At 38.6% G+C, this 23,348-nt stretch overlaps 1 protein-coding gene across 3 annotated transcripts in view; it reads right to left on the reverse strand.

The window, feature by feature from the left end:
* plcb1 (phospholipase C beta 1) overlaps positions 1-23,348 on the reverse strand; it is a 102,806-nt gene that overhangs the window by 75,662 nt on the left and 3,796 nt on the right. For all 3 annotated transcript variants that reach the window (XR_010907995.1, XM_067454921.1, XM_067454922.1), the window contains exons 2-3: positions 22,004-22,081; positions 12,024-12,092 (exon numbers count right to left, since the gene is read on the reverse strand). Coding sequence is in view for 2 of the 3 variants with exons in the window: in XM_067454921.1 (XP_067311022.1) it covers positions 12,024-12,092; positions 22,004-22,081 (147 nt within the window). In the remaining variant the exon portion in view is untranslated. The remainder of the gene's footprint in view (positions 1-12,023; positions 12,093-22,003; positions 22,082-23,348) is intronic.

Raw genomic sequence — 23,348 nt, forward strand, 5'->3', positions numbered from 1 at the left:
CTTTGGGAGCCGGATTTAACCAAACCACGCCGTATCAAAGTAAAGGGCCACAGTGCATCTGCTCTGACCACAATCATTAGCTTTGAGCTCGCTGGATCTCTTTCAAGCACCAAAGACAAGTGAATGACCTCACGGACAATGCCATCCTCCGTCATGTAGAGTCCAGCCTTTTCATCTGGCTAATAAGCAATTAAAACAAGCACGATGGATTAGTTCAAATGCTTTATTTTATAATGCTGATACTGTTGCAAATGCCGAATGAATAAAATGTAACAAAATGCAAGGAAGGTTGCAGTAAAAGGAGTAAGAAATAATCAGGTGTCTTATTAAACCAGTAGGCAAATATTGTATTGCAGAAAACATTTATTTACTGATTTAACGTTTTGACACCTCATAATTACACAGGCGAACAACCTCCTGAAAAGACCACATACTGCTTAAGAACTAGAGTTTCACATTCTGAAGAAAATGTAATTGATGTTATTAAGTATTTATCACGTCAGATTTATTTGTATGCCGTCGTTTCACAGCAGCTTCACAGAACTATACTAAATCAGTGTGACTATGAACGCATGAATAAAAACATTAATGAGTGAGAGCAAACAAAAACAACAATAAATGTGTGCACAAATCATATATTCAGATGTTTACATTTGTTTAGTCCAACCAATTTGCTTTAAACTACAAATTCTGTCATCTAGAGCTGCACGATTCTCCGGTTAGGAGTCTTCTGAAGAGAAGAAGTCTTCTCTAGTTTACTAGAGGTTATAACAAACTGTTGATTGCCGCAGTCTATGCCGAAGTCCCCATGAACTCAAAATGGAAGTTTTTTGTCTTTTAGTATGAATATGTTAAACTCACTGTTATTTATAAGCTAGTGTTGCTCTAAAACGATGATACAATTCACATTTTGACATTATAACGTTCAGATCTTACAGTCTCTCACTCTATTGATCAGTGGTTTTGATGACATCAGCTTCTCATCAGATTTTTTTGTCCAATCGTATGCTCTCATGAATCTGAATCTTCTTGAGGTCGTCCATTTTTAACACATCTTGATTTTCTCACAGTCTGACATTGAGATCCTACAGTGTGACAAGCAGTCATTAAGTCCTATTATAAATCGTACAGTGTGAACACGGCGTTATTCTCATTTATAGAAAGAAGGGAGTCATGTCTACTGGCGGCATCTAAACAACATCACACTCTGGTGCCGGATAAGTTACATATAAAAGTAGTCTTCTGGAAACGTATACATCCCAATATTCCCTATTTAAATAATTCATACGCAGAATAAATGGGTGGGGCCTGGTTGAGTTAATAAGAAGTGTGTTTAAACAAAGTGGCAACCTCACCCAGTATCTGTTGAAGACAATTCGGAAGTGACTTGAAGCTCCACTGTGTGATATTTTCCCCCATCTAGCGGTGTAAAGGTTTATGACCATCTAGTGAATATTAGTTTCTGTTCCTCTCAATTCTGATTTCGTTTCAACTCCTACGGTGGCCAATTTAGTCCAAGATTAACATGGCAATCCCCCTCTTCACATTCGACACGGTGCCATCGAGTGTTAAAACGCGAAAGGCGAAGCTTGAATTTACGGGTATGTCCCTCTTTGGCTAATGTACTTTCAAGATGGAGGAGCAACATGGAGACCGGCGTTCAAACCCCTCACCCGTATGTGTTTTCAATGGCATATTATAAACTTACGAGAATACTTTATTACTTGAAAGAAGTAAATATACATTAATGAGCACATATATTTTTGAAAGAACTAAGTGTTTTTAGCTAAGAATAAACTAAAAAAGTTACACAGTGTAGCTTTAAACTGCGGTTCATCGACTGACTCCAGAAGGAGCAGACTCTCATTGAGCTCCATGTTAAAATTCCCAACTTTACAGCAGAAAAAAACGTTTACAGCCTAGTACAAATGGTGGTTTTGGTCTATACGGCTAATTTTGCCCTTCATGACGACTGTGAGGGGGGTGATTTTTTTTAAACATTATATAAAGCCTTAAAGTCCTGCATAATTAAAAGCGTGGCCACTTTGAGTGACAGGCGGATAGCCATTTGTCTGCTGTCTGTTAGTCATCACATCACCTAAGCTCCGCCCAAGTTTTTTTTACAGTCTATGGTTTAAACTGATGGTTATGGTAAGGGATGGGACATTTCCCAAACACGCTTAAAGAGCTTGACCAATCACAACACACTGCTCCAGCCAACCAATCAATCAGAGGGGGGCTTCATAAAGACAAGAAGAGACTGGGAAGAGAGGAGCTGCAACAATGGAGAATATGGGGAAAATACATTCAAGTATGAAAACCTGTTCTAGTAGAAATTAAATCAAGACTCACTAGACTCCCGTGAAACACTCGGTATACCTTACTTTGTAAAAGGGCTCTTTAAACCTGTTCACTGAAAGGTTCTTTGGGGAAGCGTTCTTCTATCACTGCGAAAACATTCAATTTTGAGCAACAGTGATGCTTTTCTTAGAACAGCACTAATTACAGCACATTATTATCTGAGTTTTACATTGTAAAGTAAACCTGAGAGTGGGTGGAAGTCGCTGAAGCTGTGCTGAGATTAAAAGCGCACACAGCCACTGCAGAAGAAGCGTGTCGGCAGATGGGCGGACGGATTTCATGGCGCTGAGATGCGCTGCTGATCCTCCTCCAGGCACTTTTTTTGGGTTGAGAAGAAGTAGGCAGGAATCAAAGGCTATCCTCTTCGTTCTGACTGAAGTCCTACTGATTCTTCTCTCTGCTTCATGCTTGAACGGCTCATTACCCAAAGAAAAAAGGGGTGGTCCCTTGATTTGAACTAAAAATATATGCTCAATCAAAGACAGCACAATCCAACACAACTGAGAAACAAGAGCCGAACACAACTGAGCACAAGCCCACATGTCCGTTTGAGGAGGAAGCAATAGAGCGGTCTTTGACCGACCACGGATGCATTAATGATCAAATGTTGAATCAACTCAAAATCACAACCACATAAAAATCTCCTGGTGACACCTTTCTATCAGAACCAGCATTAACTTCTTGAGCAGTTTGAGCTCCAGTAGCTCCTCGTCTGTTTGATCGGACCACACGGGCCAGCCTTCGCTCCCCACGTGCATCAATGAGCCTTGGCCGCCCATGACCCTGTGGCCGGTTCTCCACTGTTCCTTCTTTGGAGCACTTTTGATAGATACTGACCACTGCAGACCGGGAACAGCCCACAAGAGCTGCAGTTTTGGAGATGCTCTGACCCAGTCGTCTAGCCGTCACAATTTGGCCCTTGTCAAACTCAATTTAAATCCTTACGCTTGCCCATTTTTCCTGCTTCTAACACATCAACTTTGAGGACAACATTTTCACTTGCTGATATATATAAGTCAGCAAGTGAAAATGTTGTCCTCAAAGTTGAAGTGTTATATATATAGACAGTACTTTTTTCCACAAAAACTTGGAGATAAATAATGCGTGTATGCCAATAAGCACACTTGGACAAACTACAGAGGACTTGGGGACTCTTATGGCAGAACGGGAACAGCCTTTCCACAAGGCATATGGTCATTAACAACAGCAGTGCCATTAGCAAAGCTCTGGTTGCTTTTCAACAGATGGATGCATGTAAACAACCCCTACTTATTGAGACGATCTGACTGGTTTTAATATGTATCATATACATTTATGACATAAACGTCTTGTTTTCTTCGCCATTTTTCAATGGAATAATTAACAGATTGTGATTGTTCTCGCTGTGTGCTTTAATGAGCAGCCTAGAACACGAAATGCTAAAGATCTGTGGAACAAGGGAAAGATGAACAGTTCCTCCTGTCTATTCTGTATTCATCTGCTGTCGGCTTCACAAGCGAACAACAACTCAATACCATCCTTCTTCTTTTCAATTAACAACACATCTTTAATGACTTACATAAACAAGTAATTCCAAACAAAAGCAGTAGGATATTTTTCATGGTCTCAGCGTACCACTGATTAAAATCTCATTCAAACTCCTCTCTCAGTAAAGCAGTAAAGATAAACAGCTTGCAATTAGAAGGTACTTGCTACTTTGGGACAAACAAAACCCAAAAGATTAGATTAGAAATGGTGAGCTTTCATAAACTCGAAAATCCCCTATATAGTGCACTGTTCTCCATCCCCTATATAGTGCACTGTTCTCTATCCCCTATATAGTGCACCGTTCCCTATCCCTTATATAGTGCAATGTTCTCTACCCCCTATATAATGCAATGTTCTCTATCCCCTATATAATGCAGTTCTCCATCCCCTATATAGTGCACTGTTCTCTATCCCCTATATAGTGCACTGTTCTCTATCCCCTATATAGTGCACTGTTCTCTATCCCCTATATAGTGCACTGTTCTCCATCCCCTATATAGTGCACTGTTCTCTATCCCCTATATAGTGCACTGTTCTCTTTCCCCTATATAGTGCACCGTTCCCTATCCCTTATATAGTGCACTGTTCTCTATCCCCTATATAGTGCACTGTTCTCCATCCCCTATATAGTGCACTGTTCTCTTTCCCCTATATAGTGCACCGTTCCCTATCCCTTATATAGTGCACTGTTCTCTATCCCCTATATAGTGCACTGTTCTCTATCCCCTATATAGTGCACTGTTCTCTATCCCCTATATAGTGCACTGTTCTCTATTCCCTATATAGCGCACTGTTCTCTATCCCCTATATAGTGCACCGTTCCCTATCCCTTATATAGTGCACTGTTCTCTATCCCCTATATAGTGCACTGTTCTCTATCCCCTATATAGTGCACTGTTCTCTATCCCCTATATAGTGCACTGTTCTCATTCCCCTATATAGTGCACTGTTCTCTTTCCCCTATATAGTGCACCGTTCCCTATCCCTTATATAGTGCACTGTTCTCTATCCCCTATATAGTGCAGTTCTCCATCCCCTATATAGTGCACTGTTCTTTATCCCCTATGTAGTGCACTATTCTCTATCCCCTATATAGTGCACTGTTCTCCATCCCCTATATAGTGCACTGTTCTCTTTCCCCTATATAGTGCACCGTTCCCTATCCCTTATATAGTGCAATGTTCTCTATCCCCTATATAGTGAGTTCTCCATCCCCTATATAGTGCACTGTTCTCTATCCCCTATGTAGTGCACTATTCTCTATCCCCTATATAGTGCACTGTTCTCTATCCCCTATATAGTGCACTGTTCCCTATCCCTTATATAGTGCAATGTTCTCTATCCCCTATATAGTGCACTATTCTCTATCCCCTATATAGTGCACTGTTCTCTATCCCCTATACAGTGCACTATTCTCTATCCCCTATGTAGTGCACTATTCTCTATCCCCTATGTAGTGCACTATTCTCTATCCCCTATGTAGTGCACTATTCTCTATCCCCTATATAGTGCACTGTTCTCTATCCCCTATGTAGTGCACTATGTGTAATTCACCATTCTATATATATAAAGAATACAGTGTCAGTTTCTGTCCTGTCTGCTGAATGTGGCCATCTCGGATTCTCCTGCGTGGCCATATGGGAAAGTGAATATTTACAATGACAACAATAAGCTTCAGAAACATTTACACATTTTCAACAAAGAAATAGATCGACTTCTGTCAGCTTGTTGAACCCATTTTTATTTCTACTATCATATAATGATGTCTGAAGCAGCAGTGAGAGCTCAGAGTGTGACAGTTTTTACGGTAACCAGATCAACATTGTGAACCAAATTCTTTAAAATTAAGTGAAAACATCAAATGAACATGCAAAGCAATAAAGTATATTTTCTTCCCTGAAATGAAGGAGAATGTGAATATTTGACCAAGTCAAAAACAAATGTAAGCCGGCATCCGTACGGAGTATAAGCAGACGCAAAATGCCATTAAAAATGACAAACTTTAAAGTAAAAAAAGTGATAAAAGCTCTTTGTGGTTTCTTAGTTTGATCGATTTGAGCAACAATAAACCACACAAAACATAGCATTTTAAGATAGTGTTGGTGATTCCTGTAATGATTCCTATGGAGAAAATCCCTTCCTGCCCTCCTTCTGCATTTCGCGCCTCAGCAGTGCCGTCACGGGCAAAACAACCTATTGGTGGAAGAGACTAAGTTTTGAACGCTTGTATCTTCTAAATGTGAATGTGATCATTGTTTCAGAACACTAGATAACAGTAATGCTAACATATTCATACTAAAAGACAAAAACTGTAAATATAATCCTCCTTTTCAGTTGTTTGTCAGGTCGCGCCTATGTTAAAGTGGTAGTTTTATATCCTACATTTTGTTTCTGGTATTCCAGAAAAAAAGTGTAAAAGAATGGTTAAAGCAGAGTTTAGTGTTTAATGGCATTCCTCCAGCACATTACGTCTCATTGGGTGCTGAGTGGCTCAATCGATCATTTGAGCATCGCTCCTTCAGACAGCACCTGACTCTCTCAGAATGATACAGCGTCTCATTCTCAGTCTGTGTAAATGGCTTCGACCTCTACATCCAAGGGTAGATGGACGGTTTGTTGTGGCTCGTGGACGCCTTCATATAAGTGCGCCTCTACAAGATTTATTCATCTGGCTTTGACACCAGCACACTGCGTTTCCCAGAATCACTCTCAGTCATGACACTCGAGTCGTACCGCACAAGAGAGAGAGAGAGAGAGAGAGAGAGAGAGAGAGAGAGAGAGAGAGAGAGAGAGAGAGAGAGAGAGAGAGAGAGAGAGAGAGAGAGAGAGAGAGAGAGAGAGAGAGAGAGAGACTGTGGTATCAAATGTTCTAATTTGTAACACTGTTTATTTAAGTTTGTGTTATATTGTGTTGTAATATTTTCTTCTATTTTCTTTATTAATACCATTATTAATTATTATTTATGTTCATATGTATTATTATTTATGTTATTCCTCGCTTTGGCAATATTGTATTTTTACATTCATGCCAATAAAGCAATCTTGAATTTGATTTTGAGAGAGAGAGAGAGAGAGAGAGAGAGAGAGAGAGAGAGAGAGAGAGAGAGAGAGAGAGAGAGAGAGACTGCAGCAATCACGACCACTTTCACTTCCTCTAGTATCAGCAGCTGTAGAGAAACTAACAAATAATAACCCATATACACGACTGGTCAAATGTTTGGAATATGTTAAGATTTTTTATTATATTCAATAAAATCCCTATTGCAAATTATTAAAGGTCCCATTCTTTGCGATTCCATCTTTCAAACTTTAGTTAGTGTGTAATGTTGCTGTTAGAGCATAAATAATACCTGTAAAATTATAAAGCTCAAAGTTCAATGCCAAGCGAGATATTTTATTTAACAGAAGTTCCCTTTCAAAGCCTACAGCGATCGGCCGGTTTGGACTACACCGCTGCACTTCCTGCTTTAATGACGCAACTAAAGCCGTCTGTTGAAGAACCCTCCGCCCACAAGAACACGCAAATTCGGGGGCGTTGTCCTTTTGCTCTCGCAGGTCGAGAATAGGAAGCGTTGTTTTTGTAGAGTGTGTTTGTCGCCATGCCATTGAAACGCTGTTATTTTCATCCCGGAATCAAATCACCTTTGTTTGGCCTTCCCACGGGCGCTGTACGAGATCAATGGCTACAGTTTATGGTTAACTCGGTTCCAGAAAATTATAATCACAATTTAAAACTATGTGCAGCACATTTTGCTGAGGACTGCTTCCTCAATCTCAATCAGTTTAATGCCGGATTCGCAGAAAGATTATTCATAAAAGATGACGCAGTTCCCTCTTTGTCTGGAGAAGGCGTTGCTTATGGACCACAACCGGTAAGTGTATTTTATTATTAAAGTCGGTCCGTTTAACAGTTTATGTAACTCATGACACAAAGTGCAACGCTGTTTAGCTTTGTTAACTAACGTTAGATGGTAATTGAAACTAATCCGAAAAACTTAGTATATAAAAGTGTAGTAATTCATTCAGACACCATCGATTGTTGGTGTTTGTAATGATCAGTTTAAACTACTGAATAGACAGCTTACCATTCTCAAACATCCAGCAAAAGTCTTTCCTGAGCAGGTTGTAATCGATCCTCTTCGATATTCTCCGGGTCTGATTCTGGCTCAAATTGATAAGGCAATATAGACATTTTTGCAATAACATTGAGCGCGTTATGGTAAGAGGCGGGACCTTTCCGGGCAAAGTGTGCTAAGCTGCTGTCCAATCACAGTGCGGGAAGCGCTGGTTCTATCAGGAAGCGCTGATAGAACAAGGAAATCATCAGGCCGTTTTTAGGACAGAGGAAACAGCGGTATACAGATAAGTCAATTGTGTGAAAAATACTGTGTTTATTTACACGCGAAACATGAACTCATGTTATATTGCACACTGTAAACATAATCAAAGCTTCAAAAACACGCGAAGAATGGGACCTTAAATACAATTACTAAGAAATGTTAAAATAAATCTGATTTTTCCTGTCTTTGTTGACACATGATCCTTCAGAATTCATTGTAATATGATGAAGAAAGATTAGCGCTTGCCCTCCGACTTGCTGCTCAGATGTATTGCTGCAGATAAAAATATGGTAATATACGGTTCCTGTTGTATCAGAAGCTCAACTTTCAAATACTTGGTGAGCATTGCTGAAAGGGTTTAGCGTGCTTTCTGAAGCCCTTCCCCTTCCCCAGCTCCACCTGTATAGATCTTGTCTATGTATTGGCAATAGCAAGTACTGTACGTGCTCTACAGCAGCAGCGGAGCAGATATATTCCACCAAGACCAAACATATCAACATTGTCATATCAATTACCAGAAAGCACACCTAAAACAGATGCCTTCACCAGAGTGTCTTTCTGCAAATTTTTGGTTGCATGATTAGCCACCTTTCACAAACGCTTGTGGATTTTTTTTAGCCTGACGTGGTCATCCTCAATTCTAGTCAGAATATGAGTCTGATGCTCCATTGGGCTGTGATTATGGGGCGTGTTTCAACTGAACCAGGAAAGACACCAATTGGATAGACCAACAACCAATCAGAGCAACGAAGAGATGCATTGTCAAATGTCTACAGAGATCAACTGCACTGTGTTGCCAAGTCTGCGGTTTTCCCGCGGGTTGTTTTCCATGTCCGCAGGTTGAAGCGACTATTATGTGATGTATAGACCCATGAGTGTAAATTTTAGCAGGCAACCATGCCAAAATAACACATTTTACCCCCTAAACGCCATTTTTTTCCCGAGAACCCTCCACTATTATTTTGGGCTATTAGTTGGCGGGTTTAGTTGTAAAAACTTGGCAACCCTGTCTGCACGCTGGAATAAACGATCTTTGCCGGTGTTGTAAAAAAAAGATTTTAAGGATACACTGAGTACTTACCAACATGATCATCATTTCTGAGAGAAACTGTGATGGTGAATCCATACAAACAAGCTCTCCGTTTAGGATTTGAACAAATATAATCCAAGCCCCTTTGATGACTTGATGATTACGTTACTGTTGATCATCTGTCCGTCATCGTCTAAAGCCCGCCCTGATGATTTCATTGGTCCGAACAGTTTCTGTTCTGCATTATTACTCCTCTATGGATCAAGTCCAAACAGACCGAACTACACCAAGCTCAAATGTTGTGGACGGGGCTAATTTCGGCTGGCATCCAGGCTAGAATTTTTCCTCCATCCACATCTAAATCAATGGCTCTGCAGCGTAAACTCAAGTTGAAACAGGCCTGCTGTTGAAATGACTCCTCATAGTGTTAGTGTGTTTCATTTGGCACCAGTGCCATTCTCTCATTTCACCGACACAAATAACGTCCATGAGCGTCAGGAAAGAGTTCACCTGGGAGACCCGCAGCCCACGGGCTCCATATTTAGATCGGAGCAGTCCAGATATAGCGTGGGTGCAGATGTCTGTCTGCCTGTGGCCATTCCACACCAGATTGCACAGACCATTACCCTCATAGAGAGATGCTTATCACCCACAAGAGCTATTAACCTATATAGGGCCTGGGAAACAGCACACTGCCATAGTAATAGCTAAACATCCTTTACAAGGGCATACTTATAAACGGATGTAAATGAATGAAGGAGAATGGCTGGAAAGTTACTCCTGCATCTCTAACAGGGACACCCAACTTTTATAGCATCCCACAAGTATCTCTCTCATTTTTACTTCATAGGCATCTCAAAAATGTCTTCAAGGAGTTATAAGCTAAAGCAACAGGTGCAGAGATTAAATTTTATATTTATATTTTTTTACAGTCTGCAATAATAACAGAGTGTGAATGATTATATTTGTTAAAATTATTTAATGAATGCCGCCTTACTAGGACAATAGAGCCCTCCCTAAACCTACACCTAACCGATAAACACGATAAGCACACGTTAGACACTTTGTTACCACTTTATTTCCATTTTTATTAAAAATAAATGCATTTCTGATCTGATCAGAACCAGCATTAACTTCTTGAGCAGTTTGAGCTCCAGTAGCTCGTCTGTTTGATCGGACCACACAGGCCAGCCTTCGCTCCTCACGTGCATCAATGAGCCTTGGCCGCCCATGACCCTGTGGCCGGTTCTCCACTGTTCCTTCTTTGGAGCACTTTTGATAGATACTGACCACTGCAGACCGGGAACAGCCCACAAGAGCTGCAGTTCTGGAGATGCTCTGACCCAGTCGTCTAGCCGTCACAATTTGGCCCTTGTCAAACTCACTCAAATCCTTACGCTTGGCCATTTTTCCTGCTTCTAACACATCAACTTTGAGGAGAAACTCATTTTTAACTTTCTGTCTAATATGGGATATGTTAGGCAGAAAGTTAAAAAAATTCTCCACAAAGTAATACAAGAAACAATTTTCTCCTCTTCATCACTCACAGAAGCCCCTTTCACACTGCACGTCGGACCCGCAATATTCCCGGAACATTGCCGGGTCGCCTTCTGTGTGAAAGCAACCACGTCCCGGGATTGATTACCGAATTCGACCCGGGTCGGGGACCTAGTAACATTGCGGTATTCGACCCGGGACGAGCGCTGTGTGAACAAAAGCCAAAACTAATGCCGCAACGTGTACGTAGTTATCGTGCGACTCCTAGAGCTTGTTTTTTCAATAATACAACCCTGCAGTGCCAGAAGAGCTCGTCGGTGTTTTAAACGCAGAGAGTGTTCGTATACAAAAGAAACTAAAATTAAACAAGCAGAAATGAGCGCAAACTGGACACAAGTCGAGACCACGGAGCTCCTTACTATCCACGCTGAAGCTGAGATCGCTCGCCGTTATACGTCACATCAGGATGTCACGTGTCAACTCGACCCGGGACCGTTACGGGTTGTGTGTGAAAGCGCACATATTACGGCATTTCGCTGGCAGTGTGAATGGACCAAATCTAGCGGCCCGGGAACAAATGCCGGGTCGCATTATCCGTGTATTTGCTGGAATCGCAGTGTAAAAGGGGCTTAACAGGAGCCATGATGAAGAGATTATCTGTGTTATACACTTCACCTGTCATAATGTTATGCCTGATTGGTGTGACACTTATGATTCGCCTTTATGGGTAAATAACTAGAAGAATATACCAGTGCAGTGCATGGTAAAACTATTTGCGCTACAAACCAATGTTTATAATAATTACAGCAAATTTAGCAATAGATTAATATAGAAGAGTCACGTTCAAGTTACAAATGGCCGCTCCCCTTGAGTTTAAATTTGGCATACAAAAGGAAGTTGCATTCCTTGTTGTGACAAATATCCGAGTGAAACTGCTTCTCAAACAAGAAACCATGTAAAGTGGGTCTTGATTTTGCTCATTGGGAATTGATTGGATGTTTTTGGTTTGCTATTGGTCGATCTTATGTGAGAGACAGGTGGCCCCGCCCTCACACCAGTAACATATCATCAGAGACGTTCATCCAAAAAAAATGTCCATTTTAAATTTCATGTTGACTTTAAAATAAGGTTGACTTGAAAAAGACTCAGGATTTATTTAAGTGACAGCTGAACTTTCCTTTTTTAGTTTTAAAATACATTGGAAATAGTATTGCTATTGTTTAGCATGTTGTTTGGCGTAGTTTGTGTGTTTAATAATATAGTCTTACCTTTGGCGTTTTGGTGCATTTCCCAGTTCTTGCATCTTTGATGTAGGTGATGTCCAATAGGTCTGTTTCCTGAAAGAGAGAGGGGCAGATTTTATGTCACAGCGCACAAAAACAATTTCATGCTGTTGGAGCGAATCAATATTACGTTAAATATCACAAAAGCCATTCAGATGTCACACGAGGTAACAGCATGGGAAATGTTGACAGAGAAAACACTGACAGAAAATCAAGAATTAATAATTAAGCAGAGGTCAAACACTGAGACTAACTCACACACACAGATCCAGATCAAAGAAATAATCGAATGACTCTCTTAAAAATACATTCCTAAGGAAATGATGCAGGGCCAGAGCGCCGCATTACTTGCGTCTGCAGTGTGTAATGGACACGCTGATAGATATGCTTTCTGACAGCTGCAGCAGGAACGAAAGCTGACGGCGTTCTGCTGCCACTGCTGAGCTACAACTGAGCTGGAACAACACAAAGAGGCATTTGCTCTTTATACTCATTTGTGCAACACGGCAATGAATGAGAATAAAAATAGAACATCATTTGTATGACGGTAAAACCTGAATGTGCTCATATGCTCCAGGAACAATTCATAACGTCTGACATGTAGAGGTAGTGACCTTGTTGTGACACTCTACTTCAAAAACTAACAGCAATTCTGTTAATTCCTTAATTTTAATTATGCATGCTTTTTATGATCTCATAAAATAATCTATATACTTTAAAAGAAAATTATGGATCACACCTTAGAGCTATTTAAATGAAACAAGACATATTTAAACCATATATTACCTCAGGAGCGAGTGCTGTTTTGTATATACATTTTATAAATGTATACTTTTAAAAACAAGGACTTAATATTGAGTATCCTACATTTTATTATACACAATATCCCTAGTTACAACCAGTTTTACCTCCATTAAGTTGGTTGAGTGAATAATTCAATGACTCAACACAGTTGAACTTCGTTCCTGAATTAATCAGTTTTTCTGAACAGATCAGGCTGTGTGCAAAGGGATAATTCACCCAAAAATTTAAATTAGCCCATGATTTATTCACCCTCAAGCCATCCAAGGTGTTTTATCCATCTTTTTGTGAGTATTGGAAACTTTCAGCCTTCTTTTGTTTGACAGACGCTACATTTTTATTTTTTATGAGCTGCCAAGATTTTCAAGGTGCTATATTTTCCTACTTATAGACTAATGTATTTGGAACAAAACTTTACTTAATAAATATATATTATCCTATAATCAACTGTTTAAATCTAAGGGACTTGGAAAATGTGTTCCTTTAATGCACCTTACAGAGAAACGGTGGTTTAACCGGAATACAAATATAGGCAAATTCTGTCATGTGACGCCACACTTATTTGCGTTAAAGCCCCTTTTCTCAACAAGAAGTGTTTCCAAACCACATTTAAAAAAAGTATCGATAACTTCAGTACTTGTGCTTATGCCTAGCGTGACCTTTCCAATGTGATTACACTTTCTGTGGTGTGTCGCAGAGCAGCGCAAGATGAGCAATTTAGGTTAAAAAGGGGGTTTTTTGGGAGGGGGGAGGTTTGTCTAGATCAGACTCTATTCCTCTGGGATCGGTCAGAGTCTCTGAAGCTCTTCCTCTGAAACTGCATTGATTTGGACCTTCAACCGTTGGTCCCCATTGAAGTCCATTATATGGAGAACAATCCTGGAATGTTTTCCTCAAAAAACAATCTCATTTCGACTGAAGAAAGAAAGACATGAACATCTTGGATGAGATGGGGTGAGTAATATATCAGGAATTTTTTATTTTGAAGTGAACTAATCCATTAAACGCAGCCTCGATTGAATGAATGATTCAGTGACTCCTGAATGAATCAGTGTTTCGAACGAATCGAGTCGCCACCTACTGGTGTAACCTCTAGAAATAAAGACTGAACATCCCAACCTATAATACACTGACAAACAGCCTGTCTGGAAGAAAAGACAAATATATTCGATATAACTGGTTTTACACATAATATAGGCCTATATGCACATTATTGGACATTAAAAACTTTCCCTAAAGATAAACTGACCTCTAGTCAACTGATATGGATCTTGTTTAATCACATTATAACTAATTATAATATAAAAATTTGTCGGTTATCATTATTTCTATATTATATATCTGTTCATTCCTGACACACAGCCCTCGCTGACACACTTGTGCGTGTGTGTGTGTGTGTGTGTGTGTGTGTGTGTGTGTGTGTGTGTGTGTGTGTGTGTGTGTGTGTGTGTGTGTGTGTGTGTGACACACTTCTGCGCAGTCTAAGGGTGAGGACAGGACAACAGACTCCAGATTATATAAAGTCAACCTGTGTGTCATTTGTTCGGCGCGTTGACCTGGAACATTAACGCAGGACGAGAAACACGTCTCCTTTAATATTCACTAGGCCACGAGGTCGTTCCCAACTCAACTCACATTTATTCCACACCGTCAGATAACTTTGAAATGAAAACATAACGCACAAAAGAAGCTGGAGGATATTTGAATGCGGTTTTACTTTTTCTGATCATGTCATGCATGCAATGACGCCATGCATTGCAGAGCGCCCCATAATATGACTATGTAATATTTATGATAATTGCAAGTTACAGCCAAGGCTATCTGAATAATGAAAGCATCTCTCAGTCAACCGGTTCAACTATGAAAATGCGCGTATGGTGGCGAGCGCTTCGCCAGCGCCATGGCAACAGGAGATGAGGTGGTCCATGACGGGGAGTTGGGCTAAAGCAATTTGAAGACAGGCACCATGGCACCGTTGAAATCAGCTTGCAGAAGACGTCACTCGCTGAAAATCCATTGAGACTACATGATCAAATATCTGTTAGTTCAGCAGAGCAAACCGCAGTCTATTGACTCTCCATCCACAGAAAACTCACAAACGTGCTATACAATGTTCAATAATGAAGCCGGTTGTAAGTGACTATGATTTGCTCGTCTCTCGCAGGCGACAATCCGGCCTGCAGTGCGTCTAAATATAGAAGATCATGCATTGATTCAATAGATGCTGGCTTTGCATAACAATACAGGATGCTATTGCATTACTATAGGCCAGAGGCGCCTGCTCTGGAATTCCTCATGTATTTTATGGACAGGAAAAACTGTCGGGTTTGTTTTCATTGCTTTCATTGATTTGCTATCTAAAAAAACAACTGTGAACTGGGGCGTCTCCGTCCATGTGTGTGTGTGTGTGTGTGTTATACACATGATATCAGGGTCAGCCTGTCAGGAACGTGTTCTTAGTGATTTCGATTTAGGGTAGTTTCACCTGGACATGCTTTTGTTGGGCCCTATATGAAATCCGTTTAATTTTTTCCGCAATTCTGTTTATTTCCAAATTCTGTTTCTATATATTTTTTTGGTATTATTTTTAATGTTTATAATTAAGTTTTAGTCTAATTAGTTGAAACATATACAAATTAACAACAATTTTATATAATATTTCATAATTTTAACAATGTTTTACACACATTTTTACATGATCCAAATTCTATTTTTTTCATTTGAATTTCTCTGCATTCAGTTTTTTTCCCCTCTCGTTAACTTTTTTTCTTCCTTCATTTAATAGTTTAATTAAATTTTTATAAATCACAAAGCATGTCTAATTAATTAAAAAAATAATGAAACATACAATTTAAAACAACCTATTACAACAACTTACAAGTGTAACAAAAATGATGTTGAAATATTTATGAAATATTTTTTCCAGACTCCATTTTAACGGTTGAATTACATTTTTAGTATTTAAATCAATCCTGTCTAATTAACTGAAATAATGAAACAATTTAAAAAGCAATCTAATAAAAAGTGTAACAAAATTTGCATGTTTAGGACCCAAATGTTTTTTTTTTCTGTTTTCTGAATTCCCTTTTAAATGTTTTAATTACATTTTAATAATAAAAAAACATGTATAATTAATTGAATTCATAAAACTCAAATTTAATTCATTTTTTATGTCATAAAAAAATACATTCTATGATTTTTTTTTTCTTCCAGAAATTCTGTAATTCTGTATTTTATTTTTTCTGGCAAACAAATGAAGCCATTAAACATTAATTTATTTGATCGTTTAATCATAAGTGCTGCACAACAGAGTTTTACTGATAAAATTATGGAAGACAAAATTGATTATTCCTTAAAAAATAAAGGTTTAATCATTTATTATTAATATTAGAGTTAGTATTATTATTATTATTACACTGAGACTAAATTCTACTGTACAACAGTGATATATTTCTGTCACAATTTCCTCAAGTTAAACCGAACTTTTATTTTGACGGGTGAGTTTCTGTGTGTTTATGATATGACGATAGTTTTCCTCAAATGAAAAAGTAAAACGCTGATGAAGTGACTCTCAGAGCGGCTCTGGAGACACAGATTCAAAGGGCCTTTCCTTCTTTTGTTTTCATCAATATCTATAAGCCCTGACGCTGAGCTTAAGGCAATAACTGAACACAGTTTGCTGTCCTTCGAGTCCTTCAGCGTCCGTCACAATTAGCAATGTTTTATTCAATACCATCTGCTCTCAGAAGATTGAGTCACTCAGATGAATATTATTCTGATATTACTCACTGCTGCTTTCACAAACTCTGCGTGAGAAGTGATATATGAATACACACGCACTCGCTGAATCCTAATCGATTCTCTTATATAAAAGGGCAAGACGATATGCTGCCAAATACATTCAACTTACATGACCACACTTCCTGTGGCGTTCGCAGTAGATCAACTTACATTTACACTGTAAAAAAATATGTTTTTCAAAGATTACTGGAGTACATGTTACTTGCTGTTTCTTTATGATTAGGGGCTCAAGAGTGTAGAGCTGAAAAAGAAATAAAGATCAAAAAGATCAGCCTGCTCCCCTAAAACTGATCGAGCAGACCAAACCGTAAGTCGTAGAGACTTGAAACTTTGAGGGCTGGTAGTACACACACCCTGATCGGCCTGACGGGGGCGCTACAGCGGTCAGAAAAATGAAACCGCTCATCATAACTAAACCGTTAGGCGTAGGCTCAAGCGTCTTATTTCGTTGGAAACCTTGGCTCAAGACGGACTTTTGGATGTGATTGTCATTGTGAAACAATTATTTATTTATTTTTTTGGATAGGACAATATTTTGCCGAGATGCAAGCATTTGAAAATCTGGGGGGTGCAAAAAAATCTAAATACTAAGAAAATTGCCTTTAAAGTTGTCCAAATTAAGTCCATAGCAATGCATATTGCTACTAATAATACATTTGTTATATATTTACAGTTGTTTTATGGAAATTTACTAAATATCTTCCTGGAACATGATCTTTTATGCCAAAAGTCATTATGATATTAAGTAAAGAAAATGTTTTGCCACAGATTTACCTGTGAGAATTATGACCTGTTTTGTGGTCCAAGGTCACATATGTAAGAGCTCAATTTAAGGTCACTCACAAGAAAAAAATTCTGACGACTGAACACTTGGCGTATCTCAAAAAACATGGCCGCCATCAGCAAATTAACTTTGAGTAGCTATTAAATCTGGTGGGCAAGAATATTTGAACAATATCGGCCAATAGGACGCGCAAACAAGTTTTATGCTTTTATTTTCAAGTGGTGTTTTATATACACACACACACGTTGGTCTATGTGGTTTACAGGGACTCTCCATAGGCGTAATGGTTTTTATACTGTACAAACCGTATTTTCTATCCCCTTACACTGCCCCTGCCCCTAAACCTACCCATCACAGGAAACATTCTGCATTTTTACTTTCTCAAAAAAACATCATTTAGTATGTTTTTAAGGCCATTTGAATTATGAGGACATTTGATATGTCCTCATAAACCACATTTATAGTGTAATACCAGTGTAATACCCATGTAGTTATACAAATTTGTGTCCTCATAAACCACATAAACAGGCTCACACACACAAACACACACACACACACACACACACACACACACACACACACACACACACACACACACACACACACACACACACACACACACACACACACACACACACACACACAATACTCATATCATTTAATAGATCTCTTCATACCAAACATTTTTTCCTCATGAATCACTGCTGTCAATCAAATCATTCATTAAATATTCACGATTATGTAAGACCTCCCCTTTTGTGAATTAGTCCTAGGGTTTATATAAAAAAATATCTTAATAAAACCAAAGCAGTAATATTTACTGGGCTCTCCAGATCAATAATCAAAAAAAAGTTGAATATTACTCCTTGGGCAGGTATAACAGGGTCATTTAGGAAACGGGTGCAGCAAAATGTACTCGAAAGCTTATAGATCCTAAACAAAGCTCAGAACTCCACAAAAATGAAAAAAACATTCTAAGGAAGCAGCAAACGTTCATGGAGATCAGACCATATGAGATGCTTTAACGGCTAAAAAGCTTTAAAGGCACCCTGAAATCAAAATGTACGTTTTCAGCTTTTAGTATGACAATGTTAACCTTAAAGGGTTAGTTCACCCAAAAATGAAAATGATTTCATTAATTCCTCACCCTCATGTCGTTGGACACTCGTAAGACCTTCTTTATTCTTCAGAACACAAATGAAGATATTTTTGTTGAAAGCTGAGAAAGGCTTCAGAAAGGCCTCCATTGGCATTCAGTCCATTCCCACTGACCCACTCACAAGACACATAAAGGCACTAAAGACTTCGTTACAAAGTCCATCTCACTACAGTAGATGTACAATAGTTTTACAATGCGACGAGAATAATCTTTGTGTGCAAAATAAATCTAAATAATGGCTTTATCCGCCAAGTTATTGTCTTCTGTGTAGGTCTCTGACGTGAACTAACGCGATAGCGGCTCCTCCTCTTCCGGGTCATGTGTTGAACGGCGGAGCTGCGTCATATTCTCGCGCATGCGTCGAGTTCACGTCAATAACTTGGTGGATAAAGTCGTTATTTAGATTTGTGCGCACAACTATTCTCGTCGCATTGTAAAACTATTGTACAGCCACTGTAGTGAGATGGACTTTGTATCGACGTCTTTAGTGCCTTTATGTGTCTTGTGAGTGGGTCAGTGGGAATGGACTGAACGCCAATGGAGGCCTTTCTGAAGCCTTTCTCAGCTTTCAACAAAAATATCACATAGCAAACCATATGTGATAGGAAACAATTCAGTGTAAATATGCTTTCAGTTGAGGCGAATGAAGTCTGGTTTGATGTTAGTTTCAAGCACCGCAGCAGCACACAGTCGCAATACAACAAAAATTATCAAACCTATTTTAATTCAGCACAGAATGCTGTATTTCAAAGCGATATGGAGGAGATGATAAACGATTAGAGGAAACTTAGCCGAGAAATCTAGATGCACCCTAGCGGCAGCAAATCTAATCTGCCCGCGAGTGTCGTCTAGTAACTCTCAATACCCTTCTGAGCTGTAAAGGCCAAACTCTTGCCGGGCCAATCACATCGTGTAAAGTCGGTGGGCGGGGCCATAATGACGACGGCCGAGTTGCGTTTGCGTGCTTCTAGTAAACACAGAAACTGGCGAACGGCGGTCTTTCGAATCAGCTTTGACCGCGACTCTGGAAGACTTGGAGTTAAGCTTTTCTCTGAGAAAAGAACAAAGAACGGCACTGAAGTCATTCTTAAAAAGGGAAGATGTGTTCAGAGTTTAGCCGACCGGATACGGTGAATCTTTAATCTATCAGCGAGCTCTGCTTCACATTCGTTGCTCTGGTTGGTTGTAGCGCTATCCTATCGCGTGCAGAGGGAGTTTATAAGACAACCGTTTATCCGCCCCTCAGATTGAGCTGCCAATGGTGAGTTTCCAGACCAAACATCTTGATGTGGGTCTGACTTGTCAGGCTAGAGGAAACTGGCTTTACCAAACAGAAAGGCTCTAGTCAAACTGTGATATTAACGAAACGCTATTGGCTGTTTCAAAAAAGGGGAGGAGCTGCTAACAGCTGGAGCATTTCAGGGGAAATCACGTCAACACGTTGAATAATGCGGCGTGTTTCAAAGCACTTCAGCGGGGCTGTAAATCATATATTTCCTTTGGTAAATTGCCTGTATTGGCTGTTAATGGTCTTTCCATCTCTAAGTGATGACATGCTTGCTAAATAAAACAATATATTTTATGCATAATGTGCTTAAAAGCCTTAAAACGCTTGAACCCCGATAACTGCTGCTCACAGCTATATTAATTTGTGAAATTGATGTGTGATAATTGTTTCAAAGTAAATCCTACACCATTATTTCCCCCCTTGGAATGACATGTAAGACCAGGGACACGCATCAGTTTTGAACTCATGTAAAATTGCATAATTCTGTCTGAAAACACTCATCAAAAGAGGTGAATTAACATGAAAAAGGAAGGAGTCCAAAGTATTTTTAACATGCTTTTCCAGTTCAAAATCACTGTCATGACAGGTGAGCGCTTCATTTGCTGAAAACATTTAAGCGGCTCATGGCCTTCATCTTCTAGATAAGAGTCGCTTGTGCTTCCTGACGCCCGCCGCGCTGCTGTAAACGGCACAATGAACCGATGTTATCTTAGCAACTGCGCTTGTGAATCTTGAGTAATTATTGTCTGGTGTCCCATAGAGCAATTCTGCCTTTTAATACAATGTGACTTCCTGTTCTGCTCCTCCTCACCCACACGTAACTCTAGATCCTTTCAGAGCAATTACTACTGAGCACAATCTATTAGATGCTGTTTATCAAATCAGCAGCTCCAGGTACATTAATCAAGATGAACGCTGAATGAATGTGTATGGTATTTTTACAATGGCATAAAAAGTGACAGACAGACAGAAACTCTGGAACACTTCAGATTAAAAATTCATCCATACTTTGATGAAAAGCTCTGATTTAAAGTGGGACGCCTGTCTAAGCCAAACTCTGAGGCTGTGTGAGCCGTTGGCTGTCAGTGGTCCATCTGGACAATAGACTCAAACTCATTCCCTACAGACAGACGTGTGACGCCACACTAGAGGAGATGAACGCTTCTGTCCCGATGGGATGTACATTGTGCCCTTGATTCATACGTCTCTTTTTACTGCCCAGGACACTTCAAGTCTCAGCCTCAGGCAAAACCACGGACCAATGCTGTTACTCTATATTAAACTAAATCAATTAATATTACATTTATTTATTTATTTATTTATTTATTAAATTTTTTTTTATTGTGTAACTGAAATTAATTATATGTTTAATAAATAAAAATAAAGAAATGCAATGTTAATTGTAATAAATTATATGTAAAAAAGATATGTTACTTTAAATTATAAATGAATAAACAAAATAAAATGTCAAATAAATAAATAAATAAATTAGATGTTAAATAAAAATAAATAAATGGAAAATTGAATGCTAAATAAATTAAATGCTAGATGGATGGATGGATGGATGGATGGATGGATGGATGGATAAAAAGTAACTTTAATCAAAATAAATCAAATTAAAATAAACGTATAAATAAATTTAATTTTAACTGAAATAATAAATGAATTAATTAAATGTATGTTCATTGAAATACATTAAATAAATAAAAAGTAAATTTAAATAAATTAAATAACAGGAATATATTTTTTAAAAAAACTTTTAGTAAGTTTCAAAGGCAGATTTAAAATGACAAACTAGAATTTAAATAAAAATGAATACAAACAAAACACCAAAAATTACTAAAATATTAACTAAAATACACTAAACTAAAATGAAAATGTATATATATATATATATATATATATATATATATATATATATATATATATATATATATATATATATATATATATAAAATACAAACAAATACTACCAATACTAACATATTAGTAATGCTACTAAAATAACACTGACAAACCCGATCAACAAATATTGTTCACAATACCGGAAAGCACTTGCAGAACAAAACCCCCAAAAAAGCATAATAATATTCACACACTTGTAAGTATTAATCAAATTTGAGAAAGTTTACCTTATTCTGATCGGTCCAGTACAGGAAGTATCCCTGCGGATCGACGCGTAACGTCACTGGGGTCACAGTAGAAGAATCCTGAGCAGAGAAACGACATTTTTATATCTAAGTGCATGGCCGAAATAATATAGAAAATGTCTATGGACAACATATTAAAGATCACATGAAAAGATGCATTGCCATATTTCCTATTGAAATTCAAGACATATTGAAAGACGTGTTTTTTTTAATTTATTAAATAAAGCCAATAGTTTGCAACCGTCGGATTAAGTAAAAACTCCATTCATTTTCTCCATATAGGGAAATTGTTTATAATGATAACTTATAAACCTTTAAAGATCGTCCTACTGTGAGCTATATGAGGTTGTTAAACAATAATATTTGCTTCCATTAAATCAGTTAGCCTGCATTATTCATTAAAATAATCATGCTTAACAGTGAAAAACTACATTACCCATGATGCTGTGCAGAATATCAACCAATCAGAGAGCTGCAAGAAGCAACACACTCTAAAATAACGGTTAAGCCCCGCCCACTCTGATGAAACACTACAAGTAATCAAGCCGGTCTCTGTATGCTTTCAAAATACTTAAATATATGCATCTTTCTACATTTCTCCTTTTTTTATTTGACTATTCTGTCCGCAAAGCTTCAAGGGATTCATGTAGGCTAGTTCTTTCCCACACTAAAGCCATTAAGTATTTTTGTTCAATTTTAAATTACTTTTTTGCGCCTTCAAATCAATGTTTCTCCTCGTAGCTAATTTGGTTTGATTCATGGCTTATAAGTAACTCTTTAACAAAGACTTTTTAAAAATCCCTACTGGAGAAATGAATGGATCCAACGCCGCTGAAAAAGTCTCACTCCATAACCTTTAGTCCACATGAATCATGATTTACTGCTTGCTCAACTTTGGACAATCCAAATCATGCATATATGGATCTGAATGCAAGATGTCATCGTCGGTACAGCTGGAGGAGAAAGATGCTGACACAAATGCTGAAAGTTTCCTTTTACAGTGGCTTATAGATGAGCTCAGAGCCAACAGATGGAATAAACCCAGTCATTTTGATATCAAGGGTCTGTAAAGTCGACTGCAGGAGGAGTTATTTTAAGCACACTGAACAAAAAGCGCAGCAAAATCAAAGTCTCCAGTAAAGCGACGTCATGTTTCTGTGGGAGGTTAAGACTAATCTCGCCTCGCGCAAGAAAAACACATGGGATTTCTGTGGCAATCCACTTGAAAACATGTTTCTCGGGACGGACCGAAAGTGGAGGTTTGACTCAGAGAGACATTGCGTAAGTGCTCTATATTAGTGTGATTCATGCTGGCTTGTAATAATTT

This window comes from Pseudorasbora parva, chromosome 10 (genome assembly GCF_024679245.1).
Source record: "Pseudorasbora parva isolate DD20220531a chromosome 10, ASM2467924v1, whole genome shotgun sequence".
NCBI classification, from domain to species: Eukaryota; Metazoa; Chordata; class Actinopteri; order Cypriniformes; family Gobionidae; genus Pseudorasbora; species Pseudorasbora parva.